The sequence below is a fragment of the Eublepharis macularius genome, chromosome 14 (genome assembly GCF_028583425.1).
Source record: "Eublepharis macularius isolate TG4126 chromosome 14, MPM_Emac_v1.0, whole genome shotgun sequence".
Lineage (NCBI taxonomy): Eukaryota > Metazoa > Chordata > Lepidosauria > Squamata > Eublepharidae > Eublepharis > Eublepharis macularius.
This window is the reverse complement of record NC_072803.1, coordinates 42,382,659-42,408,694: the sequence shown is the minus strand read 5'-3', so window position 1 is coordinate 42,408,694 and position 26,036 is coordinate 42,382,659. Positions and strand designations below refer to the sequence as shown.

Here is a 26,036-nt window from a genome sequence, read left to right as displayed (position 1 = left end):
TTTTTGAATGCAGCTATTTTTATGAGGCTAAGAATCTTTTAATTTTTTCCTTTGCGCCAAAATATAGACCACATGGAGACATTACCTCTTTTATTAGAAGATAATAGACCCACCAAAACCATCATTCTTTCCATTGTGAAATGTTATGGACTTGTGATTGATTTTTGCAGCTGTTTAAATGTGGTCTAGTTTTTACATTTTAGTAGTCTGCTTAAAACTAGTATGTTAAGAAGCAGTGTGTGGGGGGGGGGGAGGTGATGCCAGCACTGCTTTGTCTAAGGCACCATGTATCCTTTTGCACTTAAGTCAGTGTAAGAGTACTGAACTCAGTGCCGATCTTGGCCGCACTGATACATTTCTCTCCCAAATGGAGTTTTCCATTATTATCTGAAATAATGTTCCGTATGGGGCCTGTCCCTCTGGTCCTCCACACCAAAAATTCAGCACAAGAATAATAGCATTACACGCATTTTATTTATTAGACTTCCAATGCAGGAAATTTCATCACAGGACAGGTGCAGATTGCAGTGCTCGTCATCTAGAGCACCAGGACGCTATTGACGCTGACAGATGATCTGGGGACATTTGGATTTCCCTGCAGAAGGATAAACAGGTCTGCAAGAGAGATGTTTGTTGGGGTGGTTAGGTGAAATTCGTACACAGAAAATAAAATGACTCCATATATGTTTTTTAAAAATCTGTCATCCAAATTGCAGGTAAGGTAACAAGATCATTTTCTATGGATCAATTACCTCCTTTCCTACACTTATGTACTCACAAAAAGGGGCCCTAGCTCTATGGCAGAGCTAGGCTTAGGTTCAGTCATGCAAGGGCTGATTCTTTAAAAACCTCCCTGGTGCAACCTGTCACTTCTGGGTTGCACTGGAAATGATGTCATCAACTGGTAACATGGGCATCCATTTCACCTGCATGCCTCCTGGCCTCCTTCTTTGAGGTTGTTGTACCTTTCCGCCATTTCCCCCCTCTCCGGTCAGATAAGGTGTATGGAGGGCGGTTGGGGTGGACTGGGGCCATTAGGATAAGGGCTATCATCTTCCCTGGGATGTTATAAAAACCAAGATCAACGTAACTGCAAAACCCCTCATTATGGAATTACTCAAATCTAGGAGCAATTTCAACAGTTATTGGAAACGATTGATGGGAACTGATTGATTGCAAACTTACTATGGGTTTCTCAAGGAGAAGGTCAGTCATGGATGGCAGATGCACTCCCCTAAACTCCAGTTTGCCCACCATTACAGATCATGCCCTGCACTGTACAGCTGGCAAAACTTGCTGGCTGTGTTAAAAGGTGACTCCTAACCTCCATCTTAAGACTCCACCAGCTGCAATCTGGGAGTCTCTGTACTTGTGACCCGAAACATCTTTTTTGCTCCCCTCTGCCTTGTTTCTTCTGTTTTCTTTCATAAGGAACATCCAAGCCTGGTGAAAAATGTTGGATAACTCATAAGCTTGCACACTTCTTGTTATATTTTGGTTTTCCCTATTTAAAGATATTTTATGGCTATATTTTGGGAATTTTTCTGCAACTACATAAACATCTTGGAAACTTCTTAGCTGTAGACGTTGATGAGAATAGCAGTTGAGAATCCCAGATTCAAGCTCAGAGTCAGTGGTACCCTGATCCCACCCCAGGAACGGGGGAAACTGCGCCCATTCTGGGAGAGGGCATAATGCACTGTGAAGGGAACACAAGCCCTGACTTTGAATCTTCTGCCATAGGGAGGGGGTGAAATGAGCATCCAGGGACCATGAGGCATATAGCTCCCATTGCATGGCCCAAGTGCCTCCCTCACATTTCAGCCTCAGAAGATCTTGTCCCCTTAGAGAGTACCATCCCCTAGCTCGTTCTTGCAGCATTTTACTTTTGCCAATGGGGCAAAGTGCTCCAGTCAGGGACATAGTGGTATCTTGACATTGAGACAAGGATAATGTATGGTTGCAATCCTAAGTACACCTACCTGAGAGTAAGCCCCATTGGCAATAATAAGGGGTATTATTTCTGAATAGGCATGAATAAGATTGTGCTGCAAACCACTTCAGGAAACTCATGCTGAACTGATCAGAGTACAAAGATAGGGGATCGCTATGATAACTTTTTCCCAGGGCCATTGTTGCTTCCCAGTTCCTCTGATGAGGACTGTTCTTCAAAACAAATATTAACATGGCATTTCAAAACTACAAAGATCAAAGCAAATTAGGATTCCAAAAGCTCCCTGAATTTCAGCGTTGTGAAGTTTTCTTCAGCACATCTGTACAGAGTTATATGATCTTGGTGGGGGTTATTCCCCCCCCCCAAGCATGGTGGTTGCCTGTTGTTACTGATTTTTACAACCTTTGCTGTAGAGCGTAGGATTCATTGTCCACCAACACATGGTCTTTCGGTTTCTGGGAACTTACCTAATACTGAGTATCACCGGGCATGAATCTGTGGAAGGAAAGAAATCTGGTCACCACAGCAAGATGTGGGATTAGTTCCAATAAACAGAAGTCTGTAATTATCTGCTGATCTATAATATTATGTTTCTAGGACCATACTGCAAAAACCATCTGAGATCTCAGCAAAGAAACATGCTGTTCCAAGCACAGGAGTGAGCCAAGCTGGTTTTTCTAATCACAACCAGATATTCTTATGAGCATGCTTTAGAATGCAAGGAAAAATGGCTACTAGGGAGATTTTATGAAGCACCAACCACAAGGCTCTGTTAACAGATGAAGCTGTTGGAGCATAGGACAATGATGCCCCAAGGCCAGGAAGCCTCCATCTTCTTCCAGGCAATCTTGCCCGAAATTTGGACTCAGTGGATATATTCATCACAGTTCAAGATTTGTGAGGGTAGATCCCACCCACAGTTAACAAGAGAGGAAAGAGATGCATCCTCCATCGTCTCTATAGGAGGAATCTAGGCATAAAGTTTTACTTCTTTAGCTCCTGATGGTTTCTGACCATTTTTTCCTTCCCATTTAGCTAGAGCTTCCTTAATTATTGTTGATTTTGCCATTCTACGGAAGGTGACTACTAACACTCAGACGATTCCTGAATAATGAATAGTCTACAAGAACTATTCAAGCCTCCTTCAAATGAGTGCCCTTCCATTATTATGATTCTGGTGGCTAATACATACTGCTTTGGTTGCTATGGTACCCTATGCCCTGGTGAGCATGCATATGGGACTTAGCATACTATACCAACCAAATCAGTACACAGTAGTAACCAGTAGAGATGGGCACAAACTGCATTACTAACCGTAAAACCCCACGAAAATGGCGATCGCGACCTGGCGGATTGTGGTCAGCCATGGCCAACGAACCAGCAGTCGGGAGAGGCCTGGTTCGGGGCGTCCGGGCACAGTTCGGGAAGCCAGACACTCAGGTGCCAGCAATCTATTCCCCTGGCAACAAAGCCAGGGGAATGCCTGAGCTCTGTCTGCCCTCCTTCTGTCCCCCTGGAAACCCAAATGGAAGCTCAGGGTTTCAATTTCTGCAAGCAGTGGAGTGCGACAGAGCTCTTGCTTGCCACTTACTAGCCTTTGGGGAGAGAGACTGAGAGTACAATTGAGCTTGGCTTTAGGGGATAGGGATCTATCTCCTCTGGTTCCAGGGCTGCTGCCTGGCTCTGGGGCCAAGCTCAGTGGGCACCTCGGCTGAGGGCTCACATTAAAAATTGATCAGTGCCTGATCTGTTCAGGTCTGTGGGAGCGATGGGCTAGGGCTCTAGTCCCTCCTTCCCTCTGGTGCCAGGGCTGCTGCCAGGCCCTGGGACCAAGCTCAGTGGGTACCTCGGCTGAGGGCTAACATTCATGCCTGATCTGGTCAGGTCTGTGGGAGTGGTGGGCTAGGGCGCTAGTCCCTCCCTCCCTCTGGTGCCAGGGCTGCTGCCGGGCCCTGGGGCCAAGCTCGGTGGGCACCTCGGCTGAGGGCTCACATGGATTATTAATCAGTGCCTGATCTGTTCAGGTCTGTGGGAGTGGTGGGCTAGGGCTCTAGTCCCTCCCTCCCTCTGGTGCCAGGGCTACTGCCAGGCCCTGGGGCCAAGCTCAGTGGGCACCGCGGCAGACGGCACACAGAGTCATCTCCTTTCCTGTCCTCCTTAATTCTAGTTTGGTGGCACAATGAGTCTTCCTCTTGTGTTGGCTGCCAAGGGTGGTTGTGGGGTGAAGTGCGATGGCAGTCCTCCTGGTTTACTTGTGGAATGTAGTAGAGGGTGTGGCTCGGGGGCCGCAGGGAGTCTTCCCGCTCCCCCCAATTCACCTATGTGGGCTGTGGAGGCCCAAGAGGTCTTTGCGCAGGGGGGAGAGAATCTCTCTCAACATTTTGAGGAGGGGTGGGTGGGCGATGTATCCCTGGAGGAATGGTATGTGTGTTATGAAAGATCCCTCCCATCCCCATCCCAAACTCTCGGTGGTGTCCCCTCCTGCAGTCCACTCCTCACGCCGTCGTCCGTGTCCAGCCCTGCAGCGCAGCCTGTAACTGTTCGTCCTCCTTCCCCTGGGACAGTTAGCGGTCGACGTTACAACTCCTCCATATGGAGGCACTTTCGGGCCCTTCCTGATGACCCCCGTGTGGTGCGGTGCCGTGCCCGTAATGTCCTGGTGCGCAGGGGCAAAAACCCGAAGCACCTGTCTTCGACGGCCCTGAAGAGGCACCACCCGAGCCTGTCTCCCTCCTCACCCAGTGAAACATCCATTAGGGGGGAAAAGGGGGCCAACAGCTCTTGAGAGTGGGGTCAGTGGGAGGATCAGTTTGCCCTGAGGGTGATGCTGGCAAGAGCAGAGTGCTCCGGCAGGCTGCGCTGGCGGAGGTTGTCCCCTTGGGGTCTGGGACAGCGCCACTTACAACCTCGAGGCTGATGGCTCAGGAGGTGGCTGCTGCCACACTGTTCCTCAGTGGGACCCTTGGGTGAGGACCCGCAGTGGCTGGGGGATCAGGACCCTGGTCCAAATGACGTGTCCTCTCCCTCCCACGCCGGGAACTCCAGCGCGCTCCTCTTTGGCCTGGCGGTTGTGGGGGGATCTTCCCACTCCCCCCTCACATGACAGGTCCTCTTCCTCCCATCCTTTCCGGCAAGGCAGGAAGGTGGGTGATGCTGCTGATGGAAGCCTCCTTTGGGCACTTGCGCAGCAGCTCAGGAACTGTTGCACATATAGTTCAGCCGCACGGTGCCCCCATCCATCGCAAATACAGAGCCCTCTGAGCAGGGGAGAATGGGTTGCTCGACTGATGTCCTTCCCACAAATGTCAGCTGCTGCTGCTGCTGTCCCATTTCCGTCTCCCCCTCTCAGGAACCACTCTGACCCGTCCAAACAATGCCTCCTGTCCTGCCCATCCCCTACTTTCCGCAAAGGCAGGACAGCGGATCATGTCAGCCCGTTTCATGAGGGACTATCCTGTTACTGCTCCCTCCTTGGTTACACAGCTCGGTGGCTTTCGCGCAACCAATTGTATTGTGTACGGATACAGTCGGTTGACAATGTGGTGGCACCCCTGTCAACGGGACTGACGGGACCTCTTTCAGCTGGGTGGGAATGTGTCCCGCAACTCCCGTCCTTTCTGGCAAGGCAGGAAGGTGGGTACTGTCGGCTGCCACCGCTGCACTGTTCCTTGGTGGGACCCTCGGGTGAGGACCCGCAGTGGCTGGGGGATCAGGCCCCTGTCCAAATGACAGGTCCTCTCCCACCCATTCCGGGAATACCAGCGCGCTCCTGTTTGGCCTGGAGTTTGGGGGGGGGGGTCTTCCCACTTACCCCCCACATGACAGGTCCTTTCCCTCCCATCCTTTCCGGCAAGGCAGGAAGGTGGGTACTGTTGGCTGCCACTGCCGCACTGTTTCTCAGTGGGACCCTCGGGTGAGGACCCGCGGTGGCTGGGGGATCAGGCCCCCGTCCAAATGTCATCTCCGCTCCCACCCTCGCCTGGAATAACAGCGCACTCTTTTTCAGCCTGATGGGTGGGCACATGGGGGGTGCCGCCGGTGAGCAGTCAGACCCCCCACCTCCCCGTGCCCACCAGGCCTAGAGGCCGCCGGCATTAACCACTGTTCCTTTCTTGCTGGGAATACCAGCGTGCTCCACTTTGGCCTGGCGGGTGGGCACATGGGGGGTGCCGCCAGCGAGCAGCCAGACCCCTCGCCCTCTCCTTGTGCCTGTCAGGACTGGCGGCCACCGGCATCAGCCACCGATTCTGTATCGCTGGGAATACCAACGCGCTGCATTGTGCTGTCCCCGAACCACGAACCACGATCCAGTTCGGCAACGGGAGATGTTCCTTGCGGTTCGCTAACTCGGGATCGTCGTCTGCACCGAACCACGATCTGCTGGTTCATTCATTTTTTTCAGTTCGTGCCCATATCTAGTAACCAGAATCATGTCAGTTGTGACTGAGGTGCCACATGCCAAAAGCCCACCTCCTAGGATTTCTTCTAATGCCAGCCTACCATGAAACTGCCTGTTGTACAGCCTTTTGTGCTGGAAGAAAAAGGCTCAACACATATGGCTGTAGGTTAGCTTTTTGTGCTCCATCCCAGCTTTGGATCCTGAGACTCCTGGCCATCACTGAGACTACCTCAGGGCCAAACTAAATTGTATTGGCAAGTCAGGTATAGATAGATTCATAGGCCCAGCATGCTTTCCTTACAGCCACACAGCAGCTGCAGGGAGTGTCATTTTAAAAATCAATGGGATTCTGCTCAGAACTGTGATGTGTGTGTGTGCGGAGGGGACTCCCGCCTCCTACCATTTCCCTGAGCAGACACCCCCCCCCAAGGGAGTTATTTGCATAAATCTAGAGTGTTACGTTGAGTATTCCTTGCATATGCAGCTCCGAAGTTGTGAAAATAACTTCCCACTGAGGCTCAGGAAAATGGCACGGGGGAAGGCAGGAGCCATTCCTCCTCCTGCGCTGCAATTCTGAGCTGCATTGGGCTCTCTTCAGTTTTCAAAATAACATTTTCCATGTTGCTGCGAGGGTGCGAGGAAAAGAAGTTGGGTCACCAAAGAACACACTGTGCAGGTTGGCCCTCAGTAGTAAAGTGGAACTCTTCCAAACACTTTAGCTTTTCATTGGAAGGAAGATACTCCATACTCTGCTCATATGAGATGCTTTTTTTCTTTCTTCCTCTTAAAATGTTATGTTACAAATATACAATAGTTGCACAAGAAAGCAGAAAAGAATGAAATATAGAACAGACAATACCATCATGATATTCCATTAAAGTAATAAATACCTATCATATCTACAACCAATAAACATAAAGAAGAATCTCTTGCCAGACATTATAAGAACTGTATGTCTGCTTTCCAGTGATTGGATAACATTGTTCCACAAACATTTCTTGCCTAAAACATTTCTTTTCTCTTAAATACTTAGCTGCTGTTATTTTATTCATTAACATTAAGTACCATAATTTCTGAAGCCATCCCTTCATATCTGGTAAAATGTTCTTTTCCCAAGATTCTTGATGTCGCAAGCATATTTAACAACAATAGTCTTCGTTTGCAAGGGATTGCTACAGAAAACACTAGAAGTGCCATACTTGGGTTTTTAAAAATCTGCCTGCCTACCGATACACTCAACTATTTTGACTCAGTATACTTGGACCTTTATGCTGTTCCACCAAATATACAGGAAGGTGTCAATCACTTTATCACATCTCCAGCATCTAGTAGACACTGAACAAAACATCTTTGCCAATCTGGCAGGAGTGTAATACCACCTATATAGTAGTTTGATCCCATTCTCTTTAACCTCTACATTCACAGAAAAGGTATATGTAGCTATATGCAGCTTGCACTATTCCTGTGTGAACATATTGATGACTTTTTCTGATCAAGAAGATTTGTCTTAGCAGAACCATCTCCTTGTCATCCTTCCATCTGTTCATATGGCCCAGGGTATCTCAGCTCATGTCATGGGTCTTTATTTCCCTCAGACACCGGAGTATAAATTCCATGAGTCACTTTTCTTACCTGCTAGCCTTACATTGATGATATGGTTCACATCAAATCCCAGAGTTTTAGCAAGTGTCTTGAATTTTCTTCTCACATTATTTGCCACTTTTCGTTTCCTGCCTTGAGGCCCAAGGAAATTATTGAAAATAATGATGAGGTTAGAATGACAAACCAGTACATTTTGGATCCAAACCCCTTCATCTGTTCAAAACCCTTTGCTGTGGCCTTCATGCTCAGTTTATTGCTAATGGAAGCTAGGAGGGGTTATCTAGAGAGTAAGGTCAGGGAGGGCCCCATCCATTGCCTCCCCCAGTAACTCCACTAAAGTCTGAGGGGAGAAATGCGTGAGTGTCTGGGATATACAACTCCTAGGGGCCCCACTTCTGGGTGGGGAAATTCCTGGAGATTTGGGGGTGGGACCTGTGGTGGGTGTGGTTTGGGGAGGGAGCTCAGCAGGGTATAACGCCATAGAGTCAACCCTTCAAAGCAGCCATTTTCTTCAGGGGAACTGATCTCTGTAGTATGGAGATCCGCTGTAATTCTCTCTAACTGCCCACTGGAGAATGCTGTATCAGTAAGAAGCAGCATAATGTTCTAGCTGCATTTGGACCTAGAAATTCAGATCCATGTCCAGCCATGATGCTCTCTCAGGAAGCATGGATCCCACCAAACTACATGCAAACTCAGAGAACAAAGCCCCAACCACTATTTTTTTTAATGGAAACATTGCTTCAATTAAACACCCATATCTCAATTCTAAAAATTGCTCCTATATTTTCTTTTTTAAAGCAGAGGGGCCTTTTTACCTTACGTGGTGGTTTAGTGAATAAAAGGCTGTCACAAAAATTTATCATCCCTCCTCATGCAAAATATCTGAAGCATACTTAAGAAAAGACGAGGCCACCATCTTCATCTACATATTTATGCACATCTCTGCATTGTCGCTAGATTTCATCTAATATTTTAAAAAAGAGGGAATTTGAAGCCTGTTCTCAGATAAACCTTCTGTGAAATTCAGAAAGGAAGCAAAAGAGTTTCAATGATGCTAGCAAAATTCCTAATTTGTGTGTGCTCATAGCATCAGGATAAATTGGGGTCAATCCATGTGCCCTATCCTGATCTTATTGGATGAAGAGCATGATTTTTAGTCATCAAAAATTATAATTTTCAAAAACAATCAGCTATACCCAACACATTTCATTGTTCCATCCACTGCCAACCTGCCCAATTTCACCAATGACACTTACTTAAGAGATATAGGCTATAGGTACCATTCTGTTCAACATGTACAATGTGGTAACTTTCATAACGCACATCCACCATGTGTACAATTTCATTTGAAGCTGGGGAACAAACAAACAAACACATATGACATATAGAAATCTCACTTCTCCCCATACAGCTAGAATTTGCAGCAGACTGAATTCAGGCACTGTGTCCCTCTGAATGGGGAAGCCCTGGGCAACATTGGTCCCCCTGCCTCTGCTCATATATGAAGACTCCCCAAGGGAAGAAGGCAGAATACACCAAGATTCCTTGAAGCATCTAATTTTATAGCTGACAGATGCAAGGCAATCCCAGAAGCAACATCTTTATTCACAAAGCAATCCCCCAACCCCAATCAGGGCTAGAGTGACAAACTAGGATTTGGGGCACCCAGGTTCAATTCCGTGCTCTGCCATGGAAGCTTGCTGCGTGATCTTGGGCCAGTCACCCTAGCCTAACCTACCTCACAGGGGAAGAGAATGATGCATACTTGTTGTTTTGACTTTTCATTGAGAACAATTAAGGAACATTAACATTCTTTTTTCAAAGACCCATCTCCAGTGATAGAATCTTTCCTAGGACTCGGACAGCAATCTTATAATTATCATCTCCTTTTGAGTGCACGACAGAATTGTGCTTACAATTTTAACATACAAGAAACTGAGGGCCAAGCTAGAAGTGACAAGTTACACTTGAATGGCAAGTGAACAGACTCACATGTATTCCTCCCTGTTCAATTGCGCTCCACTTGCACTCCACATGATCGAGCGGAGTGCAAGTGGAGCACAAGTGAACAGGGAGGAGGAATACGTGCGAGTCTGTTCACTTGCCATTCAAGTGTAACTCGTCACATCTAGCTTGGCCCTGAGACACCATATATATTCTCGTATGTATGTATGTATGTATGTATGTATGTATGTATGTATGTATGTATGTATGTATGTATGTATGTATGTATGTATGTATGTATGAATTTTCTGCATCCTTCTGCCTCAAAGTTTTGTTTTTTGTTGCATTCATTCCCTTCTTTTTGGTTCGGTCACGGTAAGCAATTAAAGGACTGAGGCTGGCACTAGAGAAATTAAACTGGTTTGGTTTCAACACAGATATCCCCATGGGCATATGTGATGAAAACAATACAAAAGTCTGCCAAATTTAGTGATCAGAGACAAAAACAAGGGGCGTCTAATCCTTTCCACAAATGATGATTTATCTTTCAAGTGGACCTAGCTGTTCTCTCTTTCCGGTCTGTAAGTTACTCATACTTACCAGGAATTGTGAATATACCAGGCTTGTCAGTGTGTGACAAATGGACAGGAGTCACCTTACATTTTCCATCTCTGAGGGAGAAAAAGGAAAGATGCTGCTTCTCTGTATAGCTATCATTGCTGCTGCAAATGGCAATGAAATGTCAACATGGAAGTTTCCCCCACTCTTTCCTTGCCTTAGCCTTCTTTGGCTGTCCCTCTCTCCACTGCTGGACGACTTTTTTCAGACTTGTAAAAATGGGTCATTCATAGCTCTATCACTGTGTGAAGGAATGATCTTACAAACCTCATTCCCTCAGGTCACAGGAGCTCAGAAAAGTCTCTTGGCTGTCCCAAGTCTCTGCCCAGGGGCACCACTCCTGTCATTCACTTTTGAGGTGTGTACCAACTTCTCTCTGGGTACTAACCAGGCTTGCCATTCCTCTGCTTTCAGTGGGGGATCCTCTGCCTCCAGCAGGAGTTTCCCATCACTGCTCAGCTGGTGGGAGGGTGGGGGAATGTCAGGAAACATCAGCAGTGTTCCAACATGCACCCAGCAGTGATGTCAACATATTGCTGGAGAAAGGTGGGGATGCTCTGGTATTTGGATAAAACTCTATGATTATCCATTGAGTTTTGCCCACATACCAGAGTGTCCCCAGAGTCCCCTGATGATGAACTGATGTCAGTCCAGATGGGGAGTGATATCAGTGCATCACCAGCAACATAATGACGTCACTGGCAAGCCACTCCCATGACCTGGTAAGCTCCCCTCTCTCACTGGTTGTCACAGAGGACCTGTAAACCCTAGTAGTAACTACAACCAACAACAAATCTAAAAGTAAATCCTTTGTTCCGCTCAGACCAGGTCCAGCTACGTAACTATATAAGCACTGCAATGTTCAGTGCTTGGGGTCTGAGGACTCATGCCTGGTACCTTTTCTTTTTATCAGCTATAAGGTTGTGACTAGGCTCCGGTTCATAGAGAGAGTGCAGTGCCAATTTTGGGAATGTTAATATGATTTCTGGGGTGAAAGGCATTTCTCCACACACTGTCTCAATATATTAGTATAACCAGGGCTTTTTTTCTGGGAAAAGAGATGGTGGAACTCAGTGGTGGAACTCAGAACCGCACAATGACATCACTTTGGGTCAGCTGGAACAAAGGGGGGGTTAAAAGTTTAAATCGCCCTCGGCGAAAATGGTCACATGGCCGGTGGTCCCACCCCCTGATCTCCAGAAAGAGGGAAGTTTAGATTGCGCAGAGGTCAAGCTAAACTCCCCTCTGTCTGGAGATCAGGGGGTGGGACCACCGGCCATGTGACCATTTTCAAGAGGTGCCAGAACTCCCTTCCACCGCGTTCCCATTAAAAAAAAGCCCTGAGTATAACTATTGCAAAAATATACTTGTTCCCAGTTTTCATTATTAAAAGAAGTTTTTATGTGCTTTGTTTGCAGAGCTATAAGGAGAAATGTATAGACAGTACCTTTCCATTTATAACTCTGTAATGAAAAGAGCAACAAATTTATTTTAAGAAATTGCGATCTGGGAACTAGTACACTGTTGTAACTGAATGTTATAATATTAAAATAGTTTAGAAATATAGCTATTACTGATTTTTTTTAAAAGCCCTCCAGTGGGGAAGGATAGCCACTACAGGGAAAATGGCACCAATATTGGCAGGATATGAACAAATATGCATCTTGCCATTTGCATGGCATCTGAATGAGCTTTGACTATAGTCTTTCCAAAAACATTGTCTCAAACCACTCATAAGAAAGGATCACAGCAGGAAAAAAGATCACAACAAATAGGGGAAAATGCAGAAAAGGATGAATAGAGGGTAACATCATGTGGGTACCAAATATGACCAAATATTTGTAGAAAATTCACAAACAAAGGGAGCATATTCACTGTAAAAATGTGCAAAGGAAAACTGTTTGGGTACCAAATTTAGCTCAGCTTTGCTTGCAACATGCTTACTTCTTAATTTGATTGTGGCATGCAACTCTCCAAGACTGTAAAACATTGCTGGTTGATTTGCCCTTCCCACCCACACTTGGACTTTATAAACAGATTGCACTTTACAAAGGAAGCCAATGATCACTGCAACACATGAGGACTTACTGAATATAACGCATCCTGAGAACCATATCTCCTTCTTCGGAGGGCTCCACTACATCATCAATGGGTGTAGTGTTCGTCCGCTCCTTGCCTTCTACTACATCCGCAATGCGATACCATGTCCCAGCAAGCTAGAAAGAGGAGCTCACAATCAATGTGCTGTCCAAAAAAAACCAGTCTGAATGATGCAGGCAGGACCAGACTGGGAAGATGAAATTGTCCTGGGAAAAATGGTCGTAGTGGCTCAGGACATGTTTTTGAACAAGCCAAATGGTGAAGCAAAGCAAGTCAAAAGGCAAAAGCAAGGAAGTCTTTTTGATAGCTCTAGTGGAACCGCCTGTTTTAAAGCACACAATCCTCATTGTGCGTCAGCACCAGCAAGCTGAAAGAATCAGGGGCATGGCATGGCTGCAGAGGTGGCCAGCTCAGCTCCCATCCTTCCAAGTGGGGGACAGTCCTGAAAGGACTGAGCATGGCTTGTCACGCTCTCTTTATAAGGGGCTGAAGTTGACCCAGGCAGACATGCCTGATGCCCCACCTCCAGCTGAAGGAGAGGAACAGGATGAGAGGAGGAAGAGGCAGGGTGCCTACAAAGCCCCCCTCCTCCCTATCTATTCTCCGGTTGAGCAAGCCCCTTTCACAGGGCACATGACCCAGCCTAACACTGCTGTGATCAAGCCAGGAAAAACTGGATCCAGGGTCCCAATGAGCCCCGAGGTGTGAACACTTGGGCCGCCTGCCATTCCTTCCAACATCAGAGGTGCAGGCTCTGAAAAGCCCCATAATCTTTGCATTGAGCCCACATGCCAGGCCTGATTTCCCTCCCCCCATCCCCTTCCTAGCTTTGAAATTAGATGCGGAGACTCAGTAACATGCCTGCCTAGAGACTGTAACATGGCAGCCAACAGGGCGGCAGAGCAAGGCTGAAGGGGCACCAGCAATCGAGTGCCCATGGAGGGATCAGTGCGACCACCTTAGGGCAGGGGGGGGCGGAGGGAGAGACAGCTCTCAGGGGCATTGCCCCACCAAGAATTTCCCCTCAGCAGCAGTTCTGTCTGCTGCATCAGAGAGGGTGTGTGTGAAATGGTTATTGAGCTCACTTTCCACCTGGCTGCAACCCACCAGTACGGCCTCCTGAAGTTTTCCATCCACCTGGCCATGGTTTATTTGGATTTATTTGGCTATGTATGATGTAGGTGCTGGTACCAGAATGTATCTGTTTTCCTTTTCCTTCCTGTTTTTCATTTGTAGTGTACCAATCAAATCATGTCATTATAAATTCTGAACAATTTTGTGTTCATTTCATTGGCAGAAAGGCAATGTAAGAAGCAAACAAACAAATACTGTATGTAGTTTTGTCCAGGGGTGCTTTTTATTTGTAGTACCCATAACCATATTGTCTTCTGTGGTTCTGTTTCAGTGGGTGGAAGGGCAGAAGAGAAATTACCTTCAAGAAGAGGAAAGATGAGTGATTGGTCCACTTACATACATGTAATTTTCCTTGGTTTCAAAAGTAACCTATTTGGGTACAAGGGTTTCAAAGAGGAATTCCAGCACTAAACACGTGAGTTCAAAGTCATGTGCCAATGTGGCCCTGTCAGGCTTGGGCTCATAAGAGATTGATTTTCTTGAGAAAAGAATTGTCCTCCCTTACAACTTTATGTATATGGTTCATCTTGCATTACCACTACGTCATCTCCTGGGAATCGTCCAGTCAACTCTGACTGGAACTTAAATACTTTTAACATTACATTTTTTGTTCTTCTTTTCCATTTCTGCAGTGTAACACCTTTCTCTTGAATTGCTGGGTTTCTGGCCTCGCTTTATAACTCTCACTCTTCTCCAAAGCCACAGTCCAATTGTCCCCAAATATATATTTCTGCCAGCTGATTGTTATGTCTGAGCTTTTACCATAATAAGTCTGACAATATTTCATAAGCCCCAAGACCCATGTTTTGGTTGCAACAGACCAAAATGGCTGTCCCTGTGGAATCAGACAAGAAAGGAGTTGGATAAGTGGAAGCCTTCTGCTGAGATTCTGAACATCACATTCCATTTTTTAAAGCCTCATTTAGAGACCATTTTGGCACTTACCTTTTGGACATTAAAGTTTGGATATACAGGAATGTCAGCTGCATTAGACAGCAGGCAAATGGAGGCCAACACAGTGATCAGCAATGCAGATTTCATCCTTGCAACAGTCCTCTCTGTCTCTGCACACCTGTGGAGGGCAATTCTTTCAATGGCCAAAGAGATCTCAGCTTTTAATTCTGCCTCACTTTACATTCCTCTTTTTATATTCCCAGGTTCACCTGAACAAATACACCCCATCTGAATTATGCAAAATGATAACATTTAGATAACAAGGTTATTTTCAGAAGTAATGGTTTCCACACAGGTGGAAAACAAGAGAACATTCGGAACCTTAGAGCTTATTCGGTAGAACTCTCAGGAGGCAGCCTGTGATGAGATATGCCCAAAGAGGGTACATGATGGGCTGTGGAACCCTTAAATGATTGGTCAGTGATCAGAAGCTGTAGAGAGCCCTTCAGATTCGCTAAGAAGAGTGCGCAGACAGACACAGGACATTCTGCAAAAGTCTTCGGTCCATCCAAGTGCCATCAAAGAATGGCTAAACTTTAAATCGTGTTCCTTTTTTCTAATCCTCTAGATAAAGCCAACTAAGCTTTCTCCCAAACTTCTACATTATCTCTCTCGGGGTCATCCACAAGAATTTAGGAGCCCTTGTTTATGGGGCATCCAATGGGGCACCCATCACAGTTCCCTCCCATCATGGGCTGTTTCCACACGTCTTACCTTTTGCCAGCACATCGCAGAAGACAGCGTCTTCGCGTGTGAAATCGCACCAGGAAGACGCTGTTATCATGCAATAACAGCGTCTTCCTGGCACAATTTTGCGCGCAAAGAAGCTGTCTTCTGCGATGTGCCGGCAAAAGGTAAGACGTGTTGAAGCAGCCATGGTGGTGATTATTCCACCCCCATTTGTGGCTTGGTTCTCCTGTTCAGTCATAGTTATATCACCACCCCATTGCATGTCCTTTCTCCCTCCCTCCAATTATATCCACACTGAGAGGAGGGCACGTTTCAATTTTCTTGAAGTCCTTTGGGTCCCATTGGTGCTAGTTGGTCTAAAAGGGGAGAGAAGAATCACTGGACTGTTGCAGAGGCTTTCCTTTGAAGAGGTTCTGAAAGGAGGCAGCAGAATGCAAGTCTCTTGCATTCAGTTGTCTTTAGCATTGGTTCCAAACCTTTTTGGTATGTTAACCCACATTTTACTTGGTATGGTGCCTGTTGATTTATTGTCACATGAATTTTGGACCATAGGTTTTTGGCAGCCATCTTTTTCAAGCATTTTAACTGTAAGTTTGCCTATTTTATAACTGTTATTTAAGTTAATCCAAGCAAAAATCCACTTAATCCGCCTATTACTGTGTAATTTGTTGAAATATTTATAGCACTTACAAAGTTATTCTCAATTTTTATTATGACAATGTGGGAACACAACTATCTGCATGTTATAGCTCCCTGAGTTATAAAAATTAACCTAAGAACATACAGTTATGCAAACAGTGTTAGATATAACAAATGAACCTTTTAATAGTTTTATTCACAATAAAGTCCATTTTGGCTAGTATCAATGGGGCAGCAGGCACAGGATTGCGGGGGTTGGGTGTTTGGCCAGTTCCTCACCTAGGCATAGCCCCTGACATAGGGTTGCCAGGCACCCCAGGGGCAAAAGCAGGGTGCAGGGGGGGTTGAGGGCATATAGAAAATGACATCATTTTCCAGTGTTTTGGAGCAGTCGCGGTGTGCACTGAAGCTCAGCTCTGTGAAAACCACCCATTTGGAGGCAGTTTTCACTATGCTCGGCTTCAGTGAGCTCCGGAACTCCTCCTTCATGTTGGAAAATGAGGCCAACAGAGGAGCTGTGCTGAAGCCAAGCTCAGTAAAAATTGCCTCCAAAGGAGCATGTCTGTCGACGAGGCCGGACTTGGGAATCCACCCAGAACCCAGACTGGCAGCCCCATCATCCAGCCTTGCCACCCTTGGCACTCACCCGACAAGGAGGAAACAAGCAGCAAGGAGGAGACAGGCAGCAAAGGCACCAACAGAGAACTGGAACTCCAAAGAAGGCCCAGGTGTTGACAAGCCCTCATCAGCAGGAGGCAGGCTAGATGGCCCAGGTGCTGACAAGCTCTCGTCGGCAGGAGGCAGGCTAGATGGCAGCTCCTGAGTCCTAGCCACTGCCCACTTTCCAGCCAGGCCCTTAGAGCAGCCACACCTAGCTGGAGGAAGAGGGCACAGGGGGCAGAGACAGTCAGCCCATGCCACCAGGGGCAGCAGATCATGGGCAGCACCGGTGGCACAGGTCCGCACCCCAACCTGGTGGCAGGCACGGGAAGAACTACAGCCCAACAACCCAGAAAACAGGCTAGAGAGGATGGAAAAGGGCTAGGAGAGGCTGGGGGCAAAACAGGCACAGCTGTGGCTACCTAAGGCAGCCAGGGCAACAGCTAAGCTGTTGGGGTTGGGGCTAGGAGGTGGTGCCTGGGAATGGTGAGGGGATAAAAGGGAGGTCCACCCACAAGTAGAGGAGGGAGGAAGGAGGTTGAGAGGGGATTGGAGCTGGCTGGCCGGCTGGCCGGCCGGGCCTGGCTGGCTGGCTGGCTGGCTGGCATGGAGGTCAGTCTACTCAGGGTTGTAGGGGGGCCCCTGGGAAGTACCCAGGGCCCAATCACCCTGCTTCTGAGACCCAAAGGCCAAGAAGTAGAAGTCAGGCAGGCGGCGAGTGAGCACCACCATGGCAGAAAGAGACACGTGAGAGGCGGGGCGTGCCTGAGTCTGACAGATTGGTATTCACAGAGCTCAACTTCAGCATGACTTGCAGCTCCTCTGTGGCTGGCACAAGGGGGGACAGCAGGAGCTGGCCAAGTGAGTGGTGCCAGGGGTGGCAGGCGGGGACAGCAGGTGGGAGTGGCGGTTCCCCACCCTGGGGGGGTGGGGAATGGCAAGCCTACACTGCCACCCCACTTAGGACCTATCACTACATGATACATTTCTGCATGGGCATGCACTGGTTTTAACGTGTACCCTGTAGCCAAACATCAGCTGAGGAGTACTGCTTCTTTTTAAAAAAAGAGAGCTCAAACAAGCTTAGAACAGCACCCCCACAGAAGAAAGCGCTCCTGCTTTCCCCCAAGCCATTTTTCTGAGTGAAAATGTGTGGGTGGGGGTTATTTTGTTGACTGTTGTTCAACATCTGTGCACGTGGAGCTGCAAAATCAGTGAAATAATCCCTCTTGCACACAGTTTTTATTCTAGAAAAAGAGATGAGGGGTGAACATGACCCTTTCCTCTCCATGGCGCAGTTCTGACATTTTAAAGCTCTCATAGATTCCTTCAGCTGACAAGTGTCTACAAGGAGCATAGCTGAATCCACACTTACCGGCATAGCACTAAACAGTTGGAATGATAGCGTCTTCCTGGCACTTTTTCTGACGTTATCATGCCATGAGAGCAGAATTGTGGCGCGGGGTGTGCAAAGGCACACTGTTTTGTTATTCTTGTTTCGGGTTCACTTTAGCTTTAGGTTACACAGTAGGAGGGCACAACAGGACATGATAGCAGTGTACTACACAAAATAATACAACCCACTTCACCGTTTTTGACAGCAATTGTGTTTGGGTGATTCTCTGATGTGAAGTGAGTTGTGTTATTTTTGTGTAAGATACTGCTGCCATGCCCTTTGGTGTGCCCCCCTGCTGTGTAACCTAAAGCTGTTCAAGAAATAAAGTGTTTTTGACAGGAATTGTGCTTTTGTGATTCTCTGATGTTAAGTGAGTTGTGTTATTTTTCTGTGTGGGGGACTGCTGGTGTAATGTGTCATAATGCTTTGCCTACTTGTACTTTGAAAGGGAGAAAATAATTTTTAAAAAACTTTATTTTGTGTTATTCGTGTTTTATTCTTTGTGGTGCAGTTGGTTCCCATCATAGGGAACAATGGGGCTGGCTGGCCAGCCATCTCTGTAGGTGGTGGGGGAATTTGAGGGAGGGTGTCTGTGGTTCAGGTGCTCTTTCACAGGGACCAGCTGGCACTCAGAAGTGTGCCCACCATTGTGGCACTCCTGGGCTGTGCAGAATTGCCCAGGGAAAGAGAGTTTAGAAGTTCCCAGCGTAGGGAACAAAGGGAGAGGGCTGGCCTTTGCCAGCCTGTTCCTGGGGTTATGGGTGTGGGGCAGGTGGGGGTGGATTTGGGTCTGTGAGGGGCTAATGTGGGGATTTCGGTCTGTGTGTGGAAGCTGGGGGGGAATTGGGTTTGTGTGGGGCTGTAGGAGGTGGACTTTGGGGGCTGAGAGCACCTACTTGGGGAGGCCATGAAATGCCCCCCCAAGTGGGAGCAGGCTGAGCCTTGGTGGGGGGTGGGAGTAGAGGTGGGAGAAGGGCCCCAGAGGGTTGGGGGGCATTTTGCATGCAAAATGCCACCCCTGGCAAGACAAGCCTCCCCCAGGTGGAATTGGTGGAGAAAAGAGCACCTACTTGGGGAGGCCATGAAATGCCCCCCCCCAAGTGGGAGCAGGCTGAGCCTTGGTGGGGGGTGGGAGGAAGGGTGGGAGAAGGGCCCCAGAGGGTTGGGGGGCATTTTGTATGCAAAATGCCACCCCTGGCAAAGGAAGCTTGCCTCTTCATTTTTTCCCCATAGGAAATAATGAAGAAGAAGATGAGCAGCAGCAAGCTAACAATATGCTCACCCTTCCCTTTCTTATGGGAGGATAGGGGGACCTGGTTTGGGGGGCCATAACATGGCCCCCCAAAGTCCAATCGGTCTGAAACTTGGGGGGTTGTTAGAGAGGGCTTAGAGGAAGGTCCCCACCAATTTTGGGATGATTCGGTGGGAAAATGCCTCCCCCAGGCGTCCGGGAAGATGGAGGCATTTTCCCATTGAAAAAGCCGAAACAACCCGAAACGTTTCGGGTTATTTTCTTTCGATTAACCCGAAACGTTTCGGGTTTCCCAAAACGTTTCGGATAACCTGAAACAACTTTGGGGTTTCAGAAACCCGAATTGCACACCCCTAGCGATGATGTCATAAAATGCACCAAGAAGATGCTATCATTCCGACTGTTTAGCGCTATGCCGGTAAGTTATTTGCCCCATGTTAAAACCAGTGTACGCCCATGCAGAAACATGTCATGAGAGCCTTATTTATTTTCTAACATAAAGACTGAGAAAGCACAATATTGAAAAGAGGTTGAGGTTTGCTTGGGTTGCTCCCTATTTAGCTGAAAATTTCAGATTTCAAACCTGAAGCTCCTCTCTCTTACAGAACTGTTTTAGAACTGAAGGATCCCCCCACCCCCATTCCATTTAACTTTAGTGCTACATTTTGTTTTGCTGCAGCAGAAATGGGATGTACTAAGATAAAGGACAAAAATGCTTATTGGGAACAATGGGAGATACTGAAGGCCCATTAGATATAATAGGAGCCAGGAATGCCAATTGATAAGCATGGGCTCCATGATTACAGTATGCAAACGCTGCAAAGAAAATGCAGAACAGATTTTAAGAAACCTGATCAGGGCCTGGCATGACAGCCCCCAGTCCCAGGACTGTGCTAAGGATTGGATTGACAGCCCCTAGAGTGGGATGCCATAACAGGAACGTGGACAATAGGAAGGAAGCAGACCTGGACACTGTAGACTCTCAGGAAGAAAAGTGAGGGGGAAGAGGCCCAAGATATATTCTTCTCAACAGTGCTAAAAGAGGCAGCTGATACCAACTTCGTGGCCCTAGAAGGAAACAGAACCACTGACAAGCAGGATAACTAATAAAGCGGAGCTGGTTTGGGGATCATTTCACAACCTCCAGAAACATTAATTAAAATGTAAGGTATTTCACTCTAAGGTTTATGATTCCAGTTGCAGAGAACAGATTCTAATCCCAGGGGCCATTCTAATTCCACTCTGGGGACTGCCATTTGAGGCCCTGAGCAGATTTCTCAAAATCTGTTCCATGTTTTCTTTGCAGTATAAACTGGCCCCAGAAACCTATTAAAAGGAATCCATAGCAGAGTAATTTCGATTGCAGAGAAAATATGATGGATGGTTGGAGCTTGTGTGCTGGCTGGTATGAATATGAAAGAGGAAAAATACAAATTTACACTTGTTTATGTTTAGAAAGGAAAGAATTCTTTAGTATAGGAACTCCATCTGGCAAGGAAGGAGGAGAGGTAGATTCCTATTTATCTATCTAGTCTAAGGATGGACATGAATGACAGGACAAGTTCTACATCCATGGTGCAAGATGGAGAGAAGGGAGAGAAGTGTGACAAAGCCAGGAAGAGAAGGATGTAATGAGTAGGAAGTCCGAAGATTATCAATCTACACATCAAAAGATAGTCAGAGCAGTAAACAGATACGCTGACCTCTACCTTTCTAACTCTCTGGTTTGTCCCCCTCTGAAAGGGACGGCATCAAGTCCTTCTCTTCGAACAGTAACCATGTATTTCAACGAAGCCCATGCAAGGCAATTGTCATTCCTGGCTCCCATTATATCCAAAGGGCATTCGGGCATCTCTCATCATTCCCACTTGGTATTTGTTTTAGTACAGCCCTGCACAAACTGCTGCTTAAAAGGACCAGAAGAAGGACAAGGACAACGGAGCCGGCTGCTGCTGTGCTGTGCAGGAAGAGACACATGCTGCTTTCCTGGGCAAGCGAAGCTGCAGTCTTGCTCTGACGGACTGCTTGTTGGCTGGCTGGCTGGCTGGCTGGAAGTACCCCATCTCCCCTGCCTCAGAGATGCAACATGAGTTTGGCTACGCAACAGACAAGTAGGGGGAGGGAATGACTGCCTGCGACCCACATGTTTTACAACCCACTTGTGGGTCCTCATCTACAGGTTGCAAAATACTGGTCTATAGACACGTCTCCCATTGGAAAATGTAGCTCCTTCAGTTGAGGAGGCAGCTGTGCGTCTCAGAGGCAAACCAAACGAGACGAAATACTCGTGAATGTGCTAGTGGCGGTAGTCATGTCTGTTCTTACCTTCTCGTGTTCAGTTATCCCCTTATGAGCACGTGTTCTGCACCATTACTCTGTACACATGCAGGGTTGATATTGTAGTCGCTGCTGCGAGATGAACATAATTGAGTTGCTGTTGAAGAGCGACGACTTTTGTTTGGCTTCCGCTTTCTCCGCCTGTTTTTCCTGCCTGTTATTTCCCCTGTTTCTGATAGGTGGCGTTGTTGTAAAAACTTTACTATTGTATAGGCAGGGACGGAGTAAAGCTTAAGATTGTAAGAAATATGGGCTGCTTTTGCTGAGCGGGGCTAAAACTTGTTGGGAAATGTCAGCCTGCTTCCAGAAGCTAGTGTTTGGAACGGGATGTATTAAAACAAATGACAGGATTGCCCATTGAAAATAATGAGAGAGGCTTGAATGCCCATTGGAAATAATGGGAACATGGAATGCCCATTGACTTGCATGGGCTCCATTGAAACACATTAGAGCAAAAAAAAGGTGTAAAGAAAACGTGGAATGGATTTTGAAGGAAAGTGTCTGGGCCCAGATAGACTGTTCTGGGACTGGATTGACAGGCCCCTGAGTGCAATGACGGCCCCTGGGTGTGACTGAAGGGGTCTGGGACTGGAACGACAGGCCCCTGACTGGAATGACAGCCCCTAAGTGTGACAGAAGGGCTCGGGGACTGGAATGACAGGCTCCTGACTAGAATCACAGCCCCTAGGTGTGACAGAAGGGCTCTGGGACTGGAATGACAGGGCCCATGACTGGAATGACAGCCCCTGGGTGTGCCAGAAGGGCTCTGGGACTGGAATGACAGGCCCCTAACTGGAATGACGGTCCCTGGCTATATGAGAAGGGCTCAGGGACTGGAATGACAGCCCCTGGGTGTGTCAGAATGGCTCTGGGACTGGAATGACAGGCCTCTTACTGGAATGATGGTCCCTGGCTATATGAGAAGGGCTCAGGGACTGGAATAATGTCCCCGGGCTATATCAGAAGGGCTCAGGGACTGGAATGACAGGGCCCATGACTGGAATGACAGCCCCTGGGTGTGCCAGAAGGGCTCTGGGACTGGAATGACAGGCCCCTAACTGGAATGACAGTCCCTGGCTATATGAGAAGGGCTCAGGGACTGGAATGACAGCCCCTGGGTGTGCCAGAACGGCTCTGGGACTGGAATGACAGGCCCCTTTCTGGAATGACGGTCCCTGGGTATATCTGAAGGTGTCTGGGATTGGAATGACAGGCCCCTTACTGGAATGACAGCCCCTTGGTGTGCCACAAGGCTCTGGGACTGGAATGACAGGCCCCTTACTGGAATGACGGTCCCTGGGTATATCAGAAGGTGTCTGGGATTGGAATGACAGGCCCCTTACTGGAATGACAGCCCCTTGGTGTGCCACAAGGCTCTGGGACTGGAATGACAGGCCCCTTACTGGAATGACGGTCCCTGGGTATATCAGAAGGTGTCTGGGATTGGAATGACAGGCCCCTTACTGGAATGACAGCCCCTTGGTGTGCCACAAGGCTCTGGGACTGGAATGACAGGCCCCTGGCTGGAATGACGACCCCTGGGTGTAACAGAAGGGCTCAGGGACTGAAAAGACAGGGCCCTGACTGGAATGACGGCCCCTGGGTGTGACAGAAGGGCTCGGGGACTGGAATGACGGCCCCTGGGTGTGACAGAAGGGCTTGGGGACTGGAATGACAGGCCCCTGACTGGAATGACGGCCCCTGGGTGTGACAGAAGGGCTTGGGGACTGGAATGACAGGGACCTGACTGGAATGACGGCCCCTGGGTGTGACAGAAGGGCTCTGGTACTGGAATGACAGGCCCCTGACTGGAATGACAGCGCTTAGGTGTGACAGAAGGGGTCTGGGACTGGAATGACAGGGCCCTGACAGGAATGACGGCCACTGGGTGTGACAGAAGGCCTCGGGGACTGGAATGACAGGGCCCTGACTGGAATCACGGTCTCTGGGTGTAACAAGGGCTTGGGGACTGGGATGACAGGGCCCTGACAGGAATGACGGCCACTGGGTGTGACAGAAGGGCTCTGGGACTGGAAACACAGGCCCATGACTGGAATGATGGCCCCTGGGTGTGCCATAAGGGCTCTGGGACTGGAATGACAGGCCCTACCTGGAATCACGTACCCTGGTGTTCCAGACTATGTCTTGGATTCTTACTAATGCTATGTCTTTAAACATGTATATGTTAGACTTATGATATTGTCAGGGAACCATTTGTAGAAAAAGAACTGCAGGAACTCATTAGCATAACTCATTAACATATGGCACTCCCCTTGATCAGGCAAAAATGGCCAGGATTCAGCTGCTGCCAGATGGGGAAATGTTCCCCCACCTGGCAGTGGCCTGATCAGGGCCGTTTTGCTCACAATCCAGGCCAAAACTGGGCCAAAATGGGCATTTGGGGCATGTTTTGGCCTGGATCAGGCCCAAAACGGCCCAGATTGGGTTGGTGCCAGGAGGGGAGGGGTCCCTCACCAGGCACCAACTCAATCCTGGCAGTTTTGGTCCTGACCCCGGCCAAAAAGGGCCCCAAAGGGCTGGAAATGGCCATTTGGGCTCCATTTGGGCCCAGATCACTGCAGAGACTGCCTGGACCAGATCAGTGCTCCACCTGGCCCTGACCAGATCCCATCAGTTCTGGCCCTGATCCCAGCAGAAAATAGCCCAAATGGCCGAAAGTGGCCATTTTGGGCCTTTTGGACCAGGATCGGGACTGAAAAGGACAGAATCTGGTCAGAGCCAAGCGGGGGAACCCTCCCCTGCCCAGCACTGACCAAGTCCAGGCCCCCTTGGCCCCAATCTGGGGGCAAAACAAGCCCAGAATATCCAAAAACGGCCATTTTGGGCCCATTTTGGCCAGGACTGGGGCCGAAATGGCCAAGACCATGTCCGTGCCAGGTGTAAGAAACTTCCTCCACCTGGCAACAACCCAATCCGGGCCATTTTGGCCCCGATATAGGCTGTTCTGGCCCAAATCCAGGCCGAAACTGCCCCAAATGGCCGACAATGGCCATTTTGGGCCTGGATTGGGGCTGAAATGACTGGGACCGGGTCGGTGCCAGCCGAGGGAGGCTTCCCTTGCCTGGCACCAACCCAATCCAGGCCAATTCGGCCCCAATCCGGGCTGAAATGGGCCGAAAATGGCCCATTCCAGCTTGGACCGGAGACTTCTCCTCCCCGGCTCCGACCCAATCCCGGCCATGTCCATTGTTACAAATGGGACCAAGAAATTCAGCCATCCACTGCTTCATAGCAGCACCACGGTGCAAAAACATGGATAAAAGCATGGCCGCTCAAGAAGCCTGATTTTTATGTGGGGTCACCAAAAGTCCACCATGCAATCCCACATCATGTCCACTGCTACAAATGGGATAAAAAAATTCATCCATCCACTGATACACAGCACCGCCACGGTGCCAAAACATGGATAAAAGGAGGGATCCTCATGGATCATTTTGTTTTTTACATGGGGTCATCCAAAGTCCACCATACAGTCCCACATCATGTCCAGTGCCACAAATGACACCAAAAAATTCAGCCATCCACCACTTCGGGCCGCCGCCACAACATCACAATTCATGTCTATTGTCACAGATGTCACTGAAAACAATCATGCACCCACATCTTCCACATGGAACATCCGGATAATGACACACTGTCATCCCAAACTCACCAGTAAGTCTCATATCATGTCCATTAACACGGATTGCAATAAAAAAAATTATGCATCCACTTCTTTGTGGAACTGCCACAGTGAAAAAGCATGGTTCAGAAGCACAGATAGACATGGATCCTCTGGATTTACTTGTAGGATCACCCAAAACTCACTGTCCAGTACATATCATGTCTATTGCCACTGATTCCACCAAAGAAATCATGCGCTCGCCGCTTCGTGACACCTCCACGATGCAAAACCATACTTCAAAAGCATGGATTCCCATGGATTTTCACAATTTTAAATGGGGCAACACAGCACTCACCATTCAGACCAATGTCATGTAACCTGCCACAGATTTCAACCCAAGAATCATGCACCTGCTGCTTCATGGCACCACCATGTATCAAAACTGTGCTTCATGACTATGGAGCAACATGGATTCTGTTGATTTTCATATAACAATGTGCCAAACTCACCATACAGTTCTATATCATGTTGATTGTCACAGATTACTCTAAAAAAGGCTTGCACCCACTACTTCCTGGCACTGCAACGGCACAAATGCCTGCTTCAGAAGCAAAGATACCCATGGATTCTGTCAATTTTTAGATGAGATCTCCCAAAACTGACATAACAGTCCCATGCTGCATTTTTTCCCCTAGCCTGCACCACAGAAACCATACCATAAGTGCGTTG

The 26,036-nt window shown here is 48.0% G+C and overlaps 1 protein-coding gene across 1 annotated transcript; it reads right to left on the bottom strand.

Moving 5' to 3' along the window:
• Positions 1-469: 469 nt before the first annotated feature.
• Positions 470-21,807, bottom strand: LOC129342551 (epididymal secretory protein 4-like). Its single transcript, XM_054998380.1, has 8 exons — positions 21,671-21,807; positions 14,700-14,826; positions 12,609-12,736; positions 10,503-10,573; positions 9,215-9,310; positions 7,986-8,087; positions 2,422-2,449; positions 470-615 (listed from the first exon to the last, which is right to left on the bottom strand). The coding sequence occupies exons 2-8, from the start codon at positions 14,793-14,795 to the stop codon at positions 555-557; spliced, it is 582 nt and encodes a 193-aa protein (XP_054854355.1). The 5' UTR covers positions 14,796-14,826; positions 21,671-21,807; the 3' UTR covers positions 470-554.
• Positions 21,808-26,036: the final 4,229 nt, after the last annotated feature.